Source organism: Thamnophis sirtalis, unplaced genomic scaffold (assembly GCF_051295495.1).
Source record: "Thamnophis sirtalis isolate CommonGarterSnake01/CBP01778 unplaced genomic scaffold, rThaSir2_p1.2 scaffold_2, whole genome shotgun sequence".
Taxonomy (NCBI): Eukaryota; Metazoa; Chordata; class Lepidosauria; order Squamata; family Natricidae; genus Thamnophis; species Thamnophis sirtalis.
In genome coordinates this window covers 11862707-11877797 of record NW_028261382.1, presented here as the reverse complement: position 1 = coordinate 11877797, position 15091 = coordinate 11862707, and the positions used below count along the sequence as shown (strand labels likewise).

The 15091-nt window shown below is 43.7% G+C and overlaps 1 protein-coding gene across 4 annotated transcripts in view; it reads left to right on the top strand.

Moving 5' to 3' along the window:
* The window catches only part of MINAR1 (membrane integral NOTCH2 associated receptor 1), a 15609-nt gene extending 3373 nt beyond the window's left edge, over window positions 1-12236 (top strand). Inside the window, exons 2-4 of one of the 4 annotated variants that reach the window (XR_015695425.1) lie at window positions 2915-5265; window positions 7309-7421; window positions 11496-11634. Coding sequence is in view for 3 of the 4 variants with exons in the window: in XM_087704285.1 (XP_087560411.1) it covers window positions 2968-5265; window positions 7167-7421; window positions 11496-11693 (2751 nt within the window). In the remaining variant the exon portion in view is untranslated. Of the gene's footprint in view, window positions 1-2914; window positions 5266-7166; window positions 7422-11189; window positions 11343-11495 lie in introns of those variants that run through there. The other 3 variants (XM_087704285.1, XM_087704284.1, XM_087704286.1) reach the window with 3 other exon arrangements.
* The last annotated feature ends 2855 nt before the right edge of the window (window positions 12237-15091 follow it).

Below are 15091 nucleotides of genomic sequence, written 5' to 3'. Positions count from 1 at the left end.
TCCATGTGTGACGAGAGCCACGGAGAATTCAGTAGAGTTAGCTGAAAAGAGCTTACATCGGTTGCAGTGGTGAAGGAGGAGGGGAATGTAAACAGTGAGGCAGAATGGTACAGTTAGAAGGGCAGAGTCTTCCTTACTGCTTATATTGGTGGGGTTTTTTCCCCTTCCTGCATACCTGAATATCTGTGTGATTCTAGCAGGAGACCACTGATGGATTCGACGTAGCATGGGATGGCCCACAAAAGAATTCACATTTCGCTTGCTCAGTTGAATTCTGTGTACCTTTGGTGTGTGTGTGTGTGTGTGTGTGTGTGCGCGCGTGTGTATGCGCGTGCTATGAGCATTGCTCCTTACCAAACGTGTTTGAAAACTGCACCACTGATCTTTGCCCTGTTGTAACCCCAGCCGTGACAACCAATATGGTTTCAATCATGGCAAATAAGGATGGATAGCAAGTTCTTCCCTCACCTGCACCCCTGCCTGGAAAACCTTTGTGAAAAATATAGAATCAAATTTATAACGTTGAATGCCAGGGGCGTGGGGATAAAATGTTTGAAAGCATAAGGTGCTGAACTGCATGTAGCATTGGTAGCAGCAATATTGATAGTAAATTACGTAAATTACAAATGGGGGGGAAAACCGGTACTTATCCTTTGACAAATTCAGTGGCGAAAACTGGTGGTTTTGTTTACATATGGTAAAGTTACTCTTTCACATATATGTCAGCAGGCAATTTTAAATAGAAGAAGTAAGGCTTGCTAAGTTCAAGGCTTACTCTCAGAGGAGTAATAGGGGGAACAGAGTAGGGATTGTGTAGGCTTATGAGAACAGGTTTGAAACAGGACTGTCCCAACAAGTTTGGATCAAATTAATAACAAATGTTTATAAGAGCTGCTTCTCTCTTCTGGGTCCTAGTTTATACCGTTGAAAGAAATGTCCATCTTGGTTCAACTCCAAGTGGGGGGAAAAGGCACTGGGAACACGGAGACTGCTTGGAAAGATGGTTTAATGGTGGACAGGACCACATGGTTTGAGATGCTGGGGAAAAAGGGAAGAGATGCTGAGAGTGCCCTGGTTTTATGCCCTCTCTGGGCCCCACCCCAGAGCCTCCCGCTCCTGGGAAAGAAATCCACTCTGATTGGTGGTCAGGCTCCCAGGAGGCGGGGGGGGGGGTCTTAGCTAACTTTGTAGGCTGTCTGTCTTTTGAGTCCCAAGCTTGGTTGAGCTGTTGTTGAGTGATGATGTAATGAAAGAGCTTTGGGATTCCTATTATGGCTCTGCCTTAAGTAGGTAGATATTTTGTTATGTAGAATAGATTGGCTCAGGCCTTAATGGCCCATTGACAAAGGTGTGGGGGGCAGGGGGCTGTTTTGTCTTTAAACATGTTTCTCCTTTTCTCATCCAGAGAAATATAATATTCTGTCTTTTCAATATTTCCCAAAATATTTCATTTTTTAGAAGAAGGATAGGTGCTAACTTCCTACAATACTTTAAAATTCTGCAATTGTTTCCATTAATCTTTAATTCTGTAAATGGAACACATTACGCATATTGACCAAATATTGCTTGGTCTTTTTTTTTTTGGAAGTGGAGTCCGATATGTGTTTTAGTTTCTTTTTCTCTTTCAAAGGGTAACTGCAAGCAAAATTAATGTCCTTGATGAATATAAACCTTGCAAAGTGATATGTGATTCATGCTTAACCCTATCTGTTACCATATCTGGGCTGCCTAAACTGAGATGGCACCTAGGTGGCAGCAAAGAGCTGGCTTTCTGTGTTTCTCATCTGCCATCTAGTGGTCTGGATTTTTTTGCAGCCCTCTTAATTAATGATAGCAAAGTTGTTTTATTTATTATTTCCTGGTGGGGAATCCGGGACATAATCAACAGGACATATTTGGAGGGTTGAAATGATGAATTTACATAAAATTGTAGCCTGGCCCAATAAGAGATTAGGAGTAATTTGAGAGGGGGAAAAACAATCACAAAATGGCTACCGTAATAGATTGTGTCTATTAACAAAAGACCGATTTGTCAGAAGGCAGGTCCTTGAGTTGAGTTCTACCTCTTGGAAAGGGGGGTCATTAAGATGACCTTGAGTGAAGGAGATCCCCTAGCTCTGGCCTTGCTAGCAGCCATGCTCAAAGAATTGTTTAAATATAAAAAAAATGATGTGGTAGCCTTGTGAAGGGACGCGGTGGCTCAGTGGCTAAGACTCTGAGCTTGTTGATCAGAAAGGTCGGCAGTTCAAATCCCTAGCGCCGCGTAACAATGTAAGCTCCCGTTACTTGTCCCAGCTTCTGCCAACTTAGTTTGAAAGCACGTAAAAATACAAGTAGAAAAATAGTAATCACCTTTGGTGGGAAGGTAATAGCGTCTCATGTGTCTTTGGTATTTAGTCATGCCGGCCACATGACCATGGAGACGTCTTCGGACAGTGCTGGCTCTTCGGCTTTGAAACGGAGATGAGCAGTGTTCCCTAGAGTCGGGAATGACTAGCACATATGTGCGAGGGGAACCTTTACCTTTAGCCTTGTGCTTGTGATCCCTGTGTACAAGGATACATTCTGGGAGATGATAGATGGATGGATGGATGGATGGATGGATGGATGGATGGATGGATGGATGGATGGATAAAGAGAGATGAAGAGAGATAGATGGAGGGAGGGAGGAAGAAAGGGAGAGCTATAGATATTACTCTAAACTCTTCAGAAGAGACATAGAACATGGTAAATTCTATTCTGTTTGCCTAATCATCCTTCAGAACCCCTTCCTGCTAAAAGACAAACTTTGAATATTTTGGAAGGGGTACTGCAGTTTTTATACCTGCAACACCCTCTCTTCATCAGCCACTAGTAGATCATTGAGATGCAATGACTTGTGATAACTGCGTTTTTGTTTTGTTTTATAAATTAGCAGAGAACCGGAGCAAAAACCTTAAAGGTGAACTGCAGCTCTTCCTACCTACCATGGAGGGCCATCAAGAATCTTCTGTGTTCCTGGTGAACATCTTGGAGGAACTGGATACTAAGCAGAACTCTGTTTCCTATCAGGACCTCTGCAAATCATTATGTGCTCGATTTGACTTGTCCCAGCTGGCCAAGCTACGGAGCGTGCTTTTCTATACGGCCTGCCTGGATCCCAATTTCCCGGCCACTTTGTTCAAGGACAAAATGAGATGCAACGTCAACAATCAGCAGTCCAAGAAGATCATGGTGGCCGCCGATATCGTGACCATCTTCAACCTCATCCAGATGAACGGGGGCATGGCCAAGGAGAAGCTGCCCATCACCCGAGAGAAAGTGAGGAAAAAAGACTCGCTGGACTCCTGCCGATCGGACAACGAGGCGTGCAATATGGCGGACTGCGCGGGGAACTGCGAACTGCAAGACGGGGAATTCGGCAGGGGTTACTCCAGCAAGAGGGCTTCCAAATGTAGGAAGGGGGATTGCAAAGACTGTCCTCCGTTTGTACCCACTTCAGAGATGAACATTTTGCTGGGGGTGAATAAAGAGGTCAAAGGCCGAACCGCTTCTCTTGATCGGTTGCAAGCTTTGGCAACGTACACCATTGCCAATTCTCCCCCCTGTGAAATGCAGAGCACTTACTTCCCCATGAACATTGACACGGATTCCATCTCAGACCAGGAGTCACTGCCTCCCAGCTCGGGCATGAAGGAATCCTTCCTTCCAAGCGACGAGCCCTTTTTGATGCAGTCCTGTATGCAGAAGCGCAACATCTTCAAGGAAGACTTCCATAACCTCATCACCATTTCGCCCAGCTTGATGTCGCCTCCAGGCAAAGCGGACGATGAGCTCGGAGAACCCCCAAGCCAAAAGGAAACCACCAAGCAGACCTTCTTCAACCACAGCTTCGAAATACCTTACAGTAACCAGTATTTGAATCCCATTTATTCCCCCATTCCGGAGAAGAGACGAGCCAAGCATGAAAGCTTAGATGATCTCCAAGCTTCGACCTATTTTGGCCCAACAACTATCCTTGGTCCTCAAGAGACGAAACGATGGTTGGGAAAGCCAAGCAAATCAACTCCCTGGCCAGTCAAGAGTTGGAGTTTGAACACGGAGGAAGTCCCTGATTTTGAAAGATCCTTTTTTAACAGGAAACAGCCAGAAGAGAAGATCCAATACCAAAGTTCAAAGAGCCAGCCGGTCAATTTTTCCGCTTCGGAGAGGCACCAACAGTATCTCAGCTCTAAAGAACAGCAAGCCATGATGCAGGCCAATTACGGGGTCAAATCAAATGGGCATAAATCCAAAGACATCCCCTCCATCTTAGAAGTCGACAAGCACGAGCCCATCAAAAAATTTAAAGACAAAAGCATTAACTGCACCGCCGTTCAGCTTCAAAGCATTGATAAAACCAGTAGCGTTGGGACGCAGACCGATCGGCAAGGGCTGGAACACAAAAAATTCAAGGAGATGACCCACCCAAACCAAAGTAAGTATGGCGAGAGACACTCCTTGAAGCAATCTGACGACGACTCTGAAATCGTCAGCGACGACATTAGCGATATTTTCCGATTTCTGGATGATTTGAGCGTCTCTGGCTCTACAGGCGTGATCCAATCGTCTTGTTATAACAGCACTGGCTCCCTTTCTCAGATCCACAAATCCGACTGTGAAAGCTCCCCCGAACACCATTTAGCTAAAATTTCCAACGGAAGTGCTGGCAACAATCTAGACAAAGTGTCTCGGCTGGAGATCAGCAGCACAGACGACGAGCTGAAAACCAGTGTTTGCAAACTAGTCCTAAGGATTGGAGAAATCGAAAAGAAACTGGAATCCCTCTCTGGGGTCAGGGATGAGATTTCTCAGGTCCTGGGGAAGCTCAACAAACTGGACCAAAAGATCCAGCAGCCGGAGAGTATGAGTGTCCAGCTTGATCTTAATTCCTTGACCAGTGAGATTCCCTCGGAAGACAGCACCTCCCCCAGGATTTTTTCATGCCACAACTCGTCCCACGGGGGCAAACTGGAGAATAACCCGGACTGGTGCTGCTCGGATGCCAGTGGCAGCAACAGTGAGAGCCTTCGTGTCAAAGCCTTGAAAAAGAGCTTGTTCACCAGGAGATCCTCACGATCTTTAACCGAGGAAAACAGTGCCACCGAATCTAAGATTGCAAGCATTTCCAACTCTCCGAGAGACTGGCGTGCCATCCCCTATACCAACCAAGCTGGCATCACAGAGGAAGAGATGAAAGAGCGAAGTGGGAATGAAAACAAAGATTGGCACCGGAAATCCAAAGAGGTATAATTCCTTTTTTTCCTCCCCCAGGTTCAATCAGTAATATATTCATGTTTTTGCATAGAAGTAGAATTGAGATGTTCTCCTAAGCTCCTAATACTAATAATCCTGTGTCTGAAGCAACAAAGAGGTGAAAGGGTTTGTCAATGACATCACCAACGTCCAATTGGGGGCTCCTTTCACATCTCCATGAAGGTGCTCACCCAAATGATGCCCATTTATCTACTTGTTATTGCACACTTTCGAATTGTTGGCTTGGTAGGAGCTGGAATGTGCGATGAGAGTTCACGCTCTCCCTCCCAGCAACAAGTCTCAAACGCTTTCTAGATAATGTGATTAGTCCTTTTATTATTATTATTAAATCTGTTTAATGAAGCAGACATTTAAAACAATGAAAGTTTGTGTATGGTTGTGGCCCGCCAGCGGCCAGCAGAGCTGGCAGCAGATTCAGACAGTGAGGAGGTTGGGGAGGAACATGGTCCAGTCCGGGAGTCTGGGGAAGGCTCTGATGGGGGATCTTTGTTGGAGGCAGAGAGGGGACCAGAGCCGTATGCCAGTTATCAGCTGCCTTCAGAGTCAGACATCAGTGAGGCAGATGAACAGCTGGAGCCTGTTCCCAGTGTGTGCATGCAGAGTTGCCAGACAAAGTGAACAGCTAAAGAACAGGGGTTGACTTGGGAGTAAGGCCACAGGTGGACAATAAATGGCTCCTCCCAGAGGAAATAAAAGAGGAGCAAAAGGGGAGTGGAGTTTGCAGGAGACAATTAGTTCGCTTAATTGGTTTGTGACTCTCTGAGACTCCTTGCCAAGTTTTGCAAATATCGTCCTGGCAGCTCTCCAAGCCAGATAAGGTCTGTGACTGTAAATCCTCCCTTGAAATACTTTGCTGGATGTGAATGAGCAGAATTCACAGTCAATTAATAAAAGGGGTTTTTGTCGGTACAAGAAGTTTGCTTTGGGAGAACAGGTATAATTTTGGTATATGTTTGCCAATCTTGACTCCTGGCAGCTACCTGGACTAGATACCGGAATTTTTTTGGGCAACATTTTGGAAGTGGTTTGCCATTGTCTCTTTCCTAGGGCTGAGAAAGACTGGCCAAAGATCATCCAGCTGGGTTTGTGCATAAAGGAGAATTGGAACTCATGATCTCCTGTTTGTAGCCTGATGCCTTAACCGCTATGCCAAACTCTTTGGGTATAAATGGGCATGTTTAAAAATAGAGTTCTTTATTCCTTATTGGCCAAGTGTGATTGGACACACAAAGAATTTGTCTTTACAGTGTACATAAGGAGAATAAAATACATTCATTGAGAAAATAAAGATACAACACTTAGTGATAGTCAAGGTTTCTAATAAGCTATCAAATCGTACTAGGAAACAAATAAAACAATATAAATTGAAAGATACAAGCAACGTGATTATAGTCATAAGTAGGGAAAGATAGGTACTAGGAAGGAAGGGAGGAATAATAGTAATGCAGTCTTAGTAGATACTGTAATATGACAGTGTTGTGGGAATTAGTTTTTAAGCAGAGTGATGGCATTCAGAGGAAAACTGTCCTTGTGTCTAGTTGTTTTGGTGTGCACTTCTCTATAGTGTCGTTTTGAGGATAGGAGTTGAAACAATTTATGTACAGGATGTGAGGGGTCTGTAGATATTCTCACAGCCCTCTTTTTGACTCGTGCAGTGCACAGGTCCTCAATGGAAGGCAGGTTGGTAGTGTGAAAAAGTTTGAAAATGTGGAAAAGTTTGAATGTATATGCAAGATCTCCTCTGCACAGCGAACCTTTAATGCTAAACCCCTTCAGAATCATCATGCATGCATGTTTTCTGTTGTAGTCGGCTCAGAATCCCCTTTGGGCCTTTCTAAGGATACCCACCCAACTTTCACACCTTGTTGCAGGCCGATCGGCAGTATGAAATCCCTCAGCCATTTCGCCATTCCAAACCACCCAAAGACGGTTTCCTGATAGAGCAAGTCTTTAGCCCTCACCCTTATCCGGCATCACTCAAATCCCATATGAAGACCAACCCTCTTTACACAGACATGCGCTTGACAGAGCTGGCTGAAGTGAAACGAGTCCAGCCTTCGTGGACCGTTGAGGAATACACCAGGAATTCGGGAGAGAAAGGGAAGTTGGCATCTTTGGACCTACAGGTAAGACATTTCTTCCCTCTTCTTGGGGATCCGACTCTGCCTACAGGCCAGCGGTCCCCAACCTTTTGGGCACCAGGGACCGATTCAGTGGTGGGATTCCATTCTTTTTGCTACCGGTTCTGTGGGCGTGGCTTGGTGAGCATGGCATGGTGGACGTGGCAGGGGAAAGATACATGCAAAATCCCCATTCCCTCCCCACACCATTACCTGCTTCCCAGCTCTGTTCTCCTGTTCAGGGCAACAAAAGAAGATCAGCTGGGAGGAAGCTGTGGGCATGGCCAGCCTATTTGCCAGTTCTCCGAACTACTCAAAATTTCCGCTACAGATTCTCCGGAACCCTGTCAGAACTGGCTGAATACCATCTCTGATTTGGTAGCTTGCCAGTTGTACCCGTTTGCCGTCATCCCAAATTCCAGAGGGGATAATTATTATTATTATTTTTGGAAACCGCAGTTATCTTCCTTCTGATCTCCCTACAGACAAGATACTTCTCGCAGCTTTCTGTTGCTCAGGTGTCAAGATTCGGAATTAATCAGCCACTTGGAGCCCCAACAGACTCGGGTGGTGGAAAGGTTCAGTCACAAGGTGCTGCTCTGATTTGACTCGAGGGCATCTTGTCAGCCGTTGTTTTTTTTTTTTTAGCAAGGCTGCCAAGTGAAAAGCAGAGAAGCATTGCAACAAGGGAGTGAGAGTGTTCCGCTTCAGAAGGAGCCTATCTGTCCCACCTTGGTAAATTTGGGGGCAGGAGAGTCGAGGGAACCGTCACGCCTACCTTTGTGCTGCCAGATCTAGCACAGTTTTTCTGTTTCTTTTGAATAAATCAGAAAGCTTTCAAATATAACCGTTCTGCTTCCCATCCTGTTAACTGTCATCCTTCCCTCGGGACTGGCCCAAGATGCTGCTATCAATATCACAATAGTGTAACAGCCTTCAGATCCATGGTGACCCATCTGCTCCTTTAGATCGTCCCAGAGTTTTGTCCATTTGGGGCTGAAAATTAAATAATACAGGCACGGTATGCCTCTTATAGATGCAATAGCAATAGCAATAGCAGTTAGACTTATATACCACTTCATAGGGCTTTCAGCCCTCTCTAAGCGGTTTACAGAGTCAGCATATTGCCCCCAACAACAATCCGGGTCCTCATTTTACCCACCTCGGAAGGATGGAAGGCTGAGTCAACCCTGAGCCGGTGAGATTTGAACAGCCGAACTGCAGAACTGCAGTCAGCTGAAGTAGCCTGCAGTGCTGCATTTAACCACTGCGCCACCTCAGCTCTTTTAAGATGCATCTTAAAAGAAAAAGAAAACCCAATGTTTAACATTTAAATAGAATAGAATAGAGTAGAATAGAATAGAATCAGAAACAGAAACAGAATTCTTTATTGGCCGAGTGTGATTGGACACACAAGTAATTTGTCTTCGTTGCATATGCTCTCAGTGTACATAAAGAAAAATAAAATAAAAAATATTCACCAAGAATCATAAGATACAACACTTAATGATAGTCATAGGTTACTAATAAGCAATCAAATCATACTAGGAAACAAATAAAACCATATAGCAATAGCAATAGCAGTAGACTTATATACCGCTTCATAGGCCTTTCAGGCCTCTCTAAGCGGTTTACAGAGAGTCAGCATATCGCCCCCACAATCTGGGTCCTCATTTTACCCACCTCGGAAGGATGGAAGGCTGAGTCAACCCTGAGCCGGTGAGATTTGAACCGCTGACCTGCTGATCTAGCAGTAGCCTGCAGTGCTGCATTTAACCACTGCGCCACCTTGGCTCTTAATTGTAAAGATACAATTTATATTGTTATACTAAAGTTAAAATTGCACCAAAGGTTTAAAATTGGGGACAAATGCAAGAAGTTCATGCTGCCTATGAAATGTAAATCAGATAAATTAGAACTGAATTTTATTTTATTGGAATGATATGCTGGGAATCTCTGGGAATAGAGGGCAATAAGATAGACAGATCTTCATTCCCTCTGATGTTTTGGTTTTTTTTAAAAAAAATCACAGTCCTTTGATTACCAAAACACAACAACATCATGCAGAATAAATTATTTTCACTTTTATAGGGGGGATTTGAAGTCCTATTTTCTCCCTGGCCCTGAGCCAAGATGCAACCTAAACTACATCTGCACTTTTGGAGTTAACTGGTGTTTTTATTGATAATTTATTTTGCAATGTGATACTTTTAACCCTAGTTGGCTAGAATTGCTTGGAAAATGGGTGGCTTTTAAAACTGAATAAATAAATAAATAATCCCCCCCCCCCTCTCTCTCTCACACACACACCCCTCATCGCATTGGGTTAAAAAATTATGTTTTTATACTTTCTTTCAGTAAAGAGGAATTTGGGAGACTGTGATATTTTTCCACATTTAGTGGCAAGGAGACGAAAGAGAAATGGGAAAATCTGGTCTCTTACCAATGTTGTTGATTTAATTCATGTATGAGCCACCTCAACTGCCAAACGATTCTCGATGGCAAGCAATCAATTAATACCCAAAGTAAAGAAACAATAGCATTTTAATAACAAAAGAAAAGAAACAATAGCATTTTAATAACAAAAGAATAGAAAAAAAACCAGTAAAAAACCACAAGAGAATATTCATAGCTAAGGGTTGAACTACGGTGTCCTTGGTGCTCTCTGAGTGTGGTTGCTTTTGTGCAGATGTTTCATTACCCAACTAGGTAACATCATCAGCAAACATCCCTCTCAACTGCCACCTTGTGTGCTTGTGTGCTTCACTACCATGAGGTAGTGAACTCTGGGGAGAGGGACGGGAGAATGCTTGTGGGAAAGCGAAAGTAGTAACTGCTGTAACTCCCTGAGGTGCTGCTTCAAGGTCATCCAACTCAGAGAAGAATGCAGCTGGACACATACTACATTTGAAATGTCCATTCCAGTGGTGGGTTTCAAAAATTGTTCGAACCTACTCTGTGGGTGTGGCCTCCTTTGTGGGAGTGGCTTGCCGTCCATGTGACCGGATGGGAGTGGCTTGCCGCCCATGTGACCGGATATGAAGATGCCGACGACACTTGTCAGAACCACCTTAAATTACCTCACACACAGCACTGGCATGCATAAGAACATGATTTAAACTTGTTTTTTAAAAGGCATCTTTGGTTTGCGTTAAAACAACTTCAACACACACAATGTTCTGATTGCACCACAAACGCAGTAGTCATCCTTGCCTTTCACAGAGGCACTGAGTTTTATAAATAGGAGCATGATAGTGTAGAATAATCATATCCAAGGACCAGGGGTGGGTTTCAAAAGATCTTGGAACCTCTTCTGTAGGTGTGGCCTGCTTTCCGGGTCCACTGGTGGAACCTCTTCTAACCAGTTCGGTAGATTTAACGAACCAGTTCTACCGAATAGGTGCGAACTGGTAGGAACCCACCTCTGGTCCATTCTGAAAACATCTTGCTTGAACCTGGTTGGTCATGGGGGGGCGAGTGGGGGGGAGTCAGTGACTGGAGGCAGTTAAAAGAGGGAAATGTTGAATTTAGGGATTTTGCTGCATGATTCTCAGTTCTGGCTATGCATTACTGCAATATACTTGTATTATAATAAAATTATACTTTCTCAATATGGAGCCAAGGATCACTTCTATTTATTGACAGCCACTCCCTTCCAGCAGTGATAGAATAACAGAGCTGGAAGGGACCTTGGAGGTCTTCTAGTCCAACTTCCAGCTCAGGCAAGAAACCTTAGAACATTTCAGACTAATGGTTGTCCTTAAAAACTTCCAGTGTTGGAGCATTCACAACTTCTGGAGGCAATTGTTCTCACTGGCAGGAAATGATGATGCTATCTAATTGGGTAATGAAGAAAAAGAAAGAAAGAAAAAGAAAGAAACAAGAACCACACAAAGTATATTTTAGCCTAGCATGCTGGATCAGATCTACCCAGATTGTGAAGGTAACATATTTTGCTCAGCCAGCTAATAATGTATGCGGTGAATGATTTACGGAGAGAGAGGAGGAAATCTAACAGATGGAGAACCTGTCTTTTTAATGCTCCTCCACTTTTTGTTTGTTGTATTTATTTAATTTCAGACTCAAGAATCCTTGAATCCCAACAATTTAGAATATTGGATGGAGGATATCTATACACCAGGATACGATTCGTTAATAAAGCGTAAGGAGGCTGAATTCCGAAGAGCGAAAGTTTGTAAAATATCTGCTCTAATTGCAGCCGCCGCCTGTACAGTTATTTTGGTCATTGTGGTTCCAATATGTACTATGAAATCGTGAATCCCCAGGATGGCTGATTCGACAAACTGCCTTGTACAGAACTTTGCTTTGGATATCCCATCGATGTTTAACATACCACCGTATGGCAAAAAATAAAAATAAAAAATGTTCCCACTAGTTGGGAAGGATACGTCGGAGGATCCCAACAAAGCAAGCATGCAAAGAATTTTAGGTGTATTTTTTTTTTTAAATTGTATTCATTTTAAAGAAAAAAAGTACAACATCCTTTTAAACCAGCAACATGCCTCGCAGACTTAAAGGCTCCTCGGTTTAAATTTTTACAAGTGGATTTTCCCCGTGTCCTCCTGTAACTGGAAATGGATGAAGAGCAAAAAGTGGGGGTGTTTTTTCTCCTTCCTGTACTTTTATACTGAATTATTATATATAGATGACTATTAATTCTTGTACAATATTGCATTTACCAGACAGAGAGCAACCCTTAGCGTTTCCCGAAATGTAAACTATCTGAATGTATTGTGTATCCCATTTTGTTACACGTTCTTTATGGGTTAAGTTTCGAAAACAGATTGTGCGATTCTTGGAGACATTGTGTGTTCCTACCCCTGGGATTCATAAGGGCTGTTTGTAATCTGGTCTCGCCCTACAGGTTCCTTTGAGATCATCCCAGGGTCTGGAGGTCATGCCATCTGCTGTAGACCAAAAAAAGGTTGCGTTGAACAAGCCCTTTCTGAAAGGGAACATTTGCATAAATGTCACATTTATGAAAAAGAACCTGGCATGTGCACCGCAGTCCTTTGACTTTTTTTTCCCCCACCTCCACAAATGGTACCTAAATGTCTTCCTTTCATCCAGCTTTGGCCATCTGCAATCGAATGACTTCCAAGAAGTGCTTCTTGGCTTTCATACATTCTTGGAACTATAAGCAAGAAAGTGAAAATATTACAAAAAATCCTCCCTCATTCCTTTTACGTGTTGAAAGAGGCCGTTTAAAGTAGCACCATTGTGAAGGTGAATAGATGTGTCCCAGGATAATGTTGCAGGATCAGTCTGGGTCAATCACCGGGACCAGAGGTTTTGTCTTCTGAGTCGGAGTTGTACTGGAGGCCATCCTCGGGGAAATTCTTGTTCTAACCCAGGCTTCCTTAAAAAGCAAGAAGCAAAGTCTTGGTCCCAGCAAAACCCCTTTTATTTATATGACTGTGAATTCCTTTCATTCACAGTCCGCAAGGCTTAGCAAACAGTCTTTCAGAGGAATGTTTATCCACACGAACCTTATCTCATTTGGAGAGCTGCCAAATAACTAGTTTCCAAATGCAGGGCGAGGCAAAATTTGGCACAGTTTCTTATAGTCACAAACAGAACTTTCCACTCTTGAAATGAACGAATGAATGAATTATTTCCTGCAAAAGCCCACTCCCCATTTGCACCTCTTTTGTTTCCTATTGGGGGGGGGCAATCACTTCCAAGGTGTGGCTTTACTTCTAAGTCGACCCTGCTTTCTTAGTTGTCTTCTGGAAACTCTGCAAATGTGCCCACTGGGAACAGGCTCCAGCTGTTCCTCTGCCTCACTGCTGTCTAGCTTCCTCTCTGCTTCCGACACAGAAGCCTTGTCTGAGCTTTCCTCAGCCCCCAGGACTGGCCCATGTTTCTCCCCAACCTCCTCATTGTCCAACTTTGCTGCCAGGCCATCGGTGGGTCACAACACTTCTCTCTAGCAGAGACCAACACACATTCTGCTAGAGAGAAGTTCCCTGAGGATGGGCTCCAGCATGAATCCAAAAGTTCAGAAGACAAAGCCGCTGGTCCCAACGACTGACCCAGATTGGATCCTGTAGCACAATTGTGGATGTGCACAATGGAAACAAACAGTCATCATCCGCACATTATTACAGAGGAGCAGGTCATCTGTCATAAAGGTCCATCTATACAAAGCTCATTTTGGACCATGTTTGGCAATATGTATATTAAGTCCTGATTTAGATATATATATATAAAACACCTGGCTATGCATAGGTTGGCAAGGTATTCTGCAGATGGGCATAAAGTGGTGCTTCTCCAATGCATTTTTGGAACATGTTCATTGGAATCCCCTCTTCTGTAAGAAATACCTTACGCCTTTTGAAATGTGAACCCATAGGATTGTAGTGGTGTCTGTGTGAATTTGGCCACCAGATTTTCATTTAGAAAAACAAATAAAACAAACCTTGGGCATTGACACAACGCAGCTAACCAAGTTCACCTTAACCAAACTGGCTAAGGTACTGTGTCAGTCCCAAGAATGGGTTAAGCCAGTTCACCAGGTTAAGCATGTTAGGCGAATGCAGGCCAGGATCAGAGTACCATATTTTGTTTTCTTTATACATGTCTCTTGGATGAATTTGATTTTTTTTAAAAAAAAAATGTGCGTCTTAGTAGATAATTTACTTTGGGAAGATGAATCTGCAGAGAGATGCTTGTTAAGATTCTTTGCAGTTTTTGTGGTTGATTGTAAACTTGGCCAACCAGGATTAATTCCAAACAATTTGTGAAGTGATTGTAGAGGTGGATGTCGCATACTGTAACTACCGATTCTCCCAGCACCGGAAATGCGTATGGCATCATTGCGCTTTCCACACGTGCAGTGCAGTGTCAAAAACACAGTGATTGTGTTTTTGACACTGCACAGGATTGTGCCAGGTCGGGATTGTGCCAGGTCACAACTACCAGTTCACCCGAACTGGTCCAAACTGGCAGCAGCCCACCATTGCCAGTTCAGCCTACTTAGTTATGGATCAATGGAAATCTGGCCAATTCAGCTGCTGTCTTCAGTGTGTTAACGGAAAGCGTTTGTACTCGCTCACTCCCTATTCTCAACTTTTCCTTGCTCCACTCCGGCTAAATTAGGAACGAGAATTTGCATTGTTTCAATTGTTAGCTTCCCAAATACCATGTAAAATTAAATCAGAGTCGAAGCCAAAACTATGCTTAAAGTTTAAATTTAATAAAGCAGGCATGTTGGCATAGTGCTATGGGATTCTGACTCTGGAAGTTACATCAGAATCCCACCCAGTTAAAAGTTCATGATCTTGCCCCCACACCCACAGTCCATCACATGGTCCAATCTTCTTCTTCCACGCTGGCATCTACGCCTAACTGCTTCCGGTCAGGTGTAAAGGTTTGGGAGACAAAAGATGAGCTTTTGAGCTTCTAGGAAGGAATTTTTTATTTTGAAAACACCACATTCTACCCTTTGCTAAATCCCCCCCTTTGCAGGCCAAAGATTCTTAAAGGAACCGCTGCAGGACTGACATCAATTAGGATTTGAGGCAAGGCTAGCTTTCAGCTCACTCTGAAATCCCGAACCAGGTTCAGAGTGGAGCAACACGAACCGTTGCAGCCCGATGGTTGTGCATATTGTTCAGGTTGTATGGAGGTTGTGATAGAAACCATGAAGACAT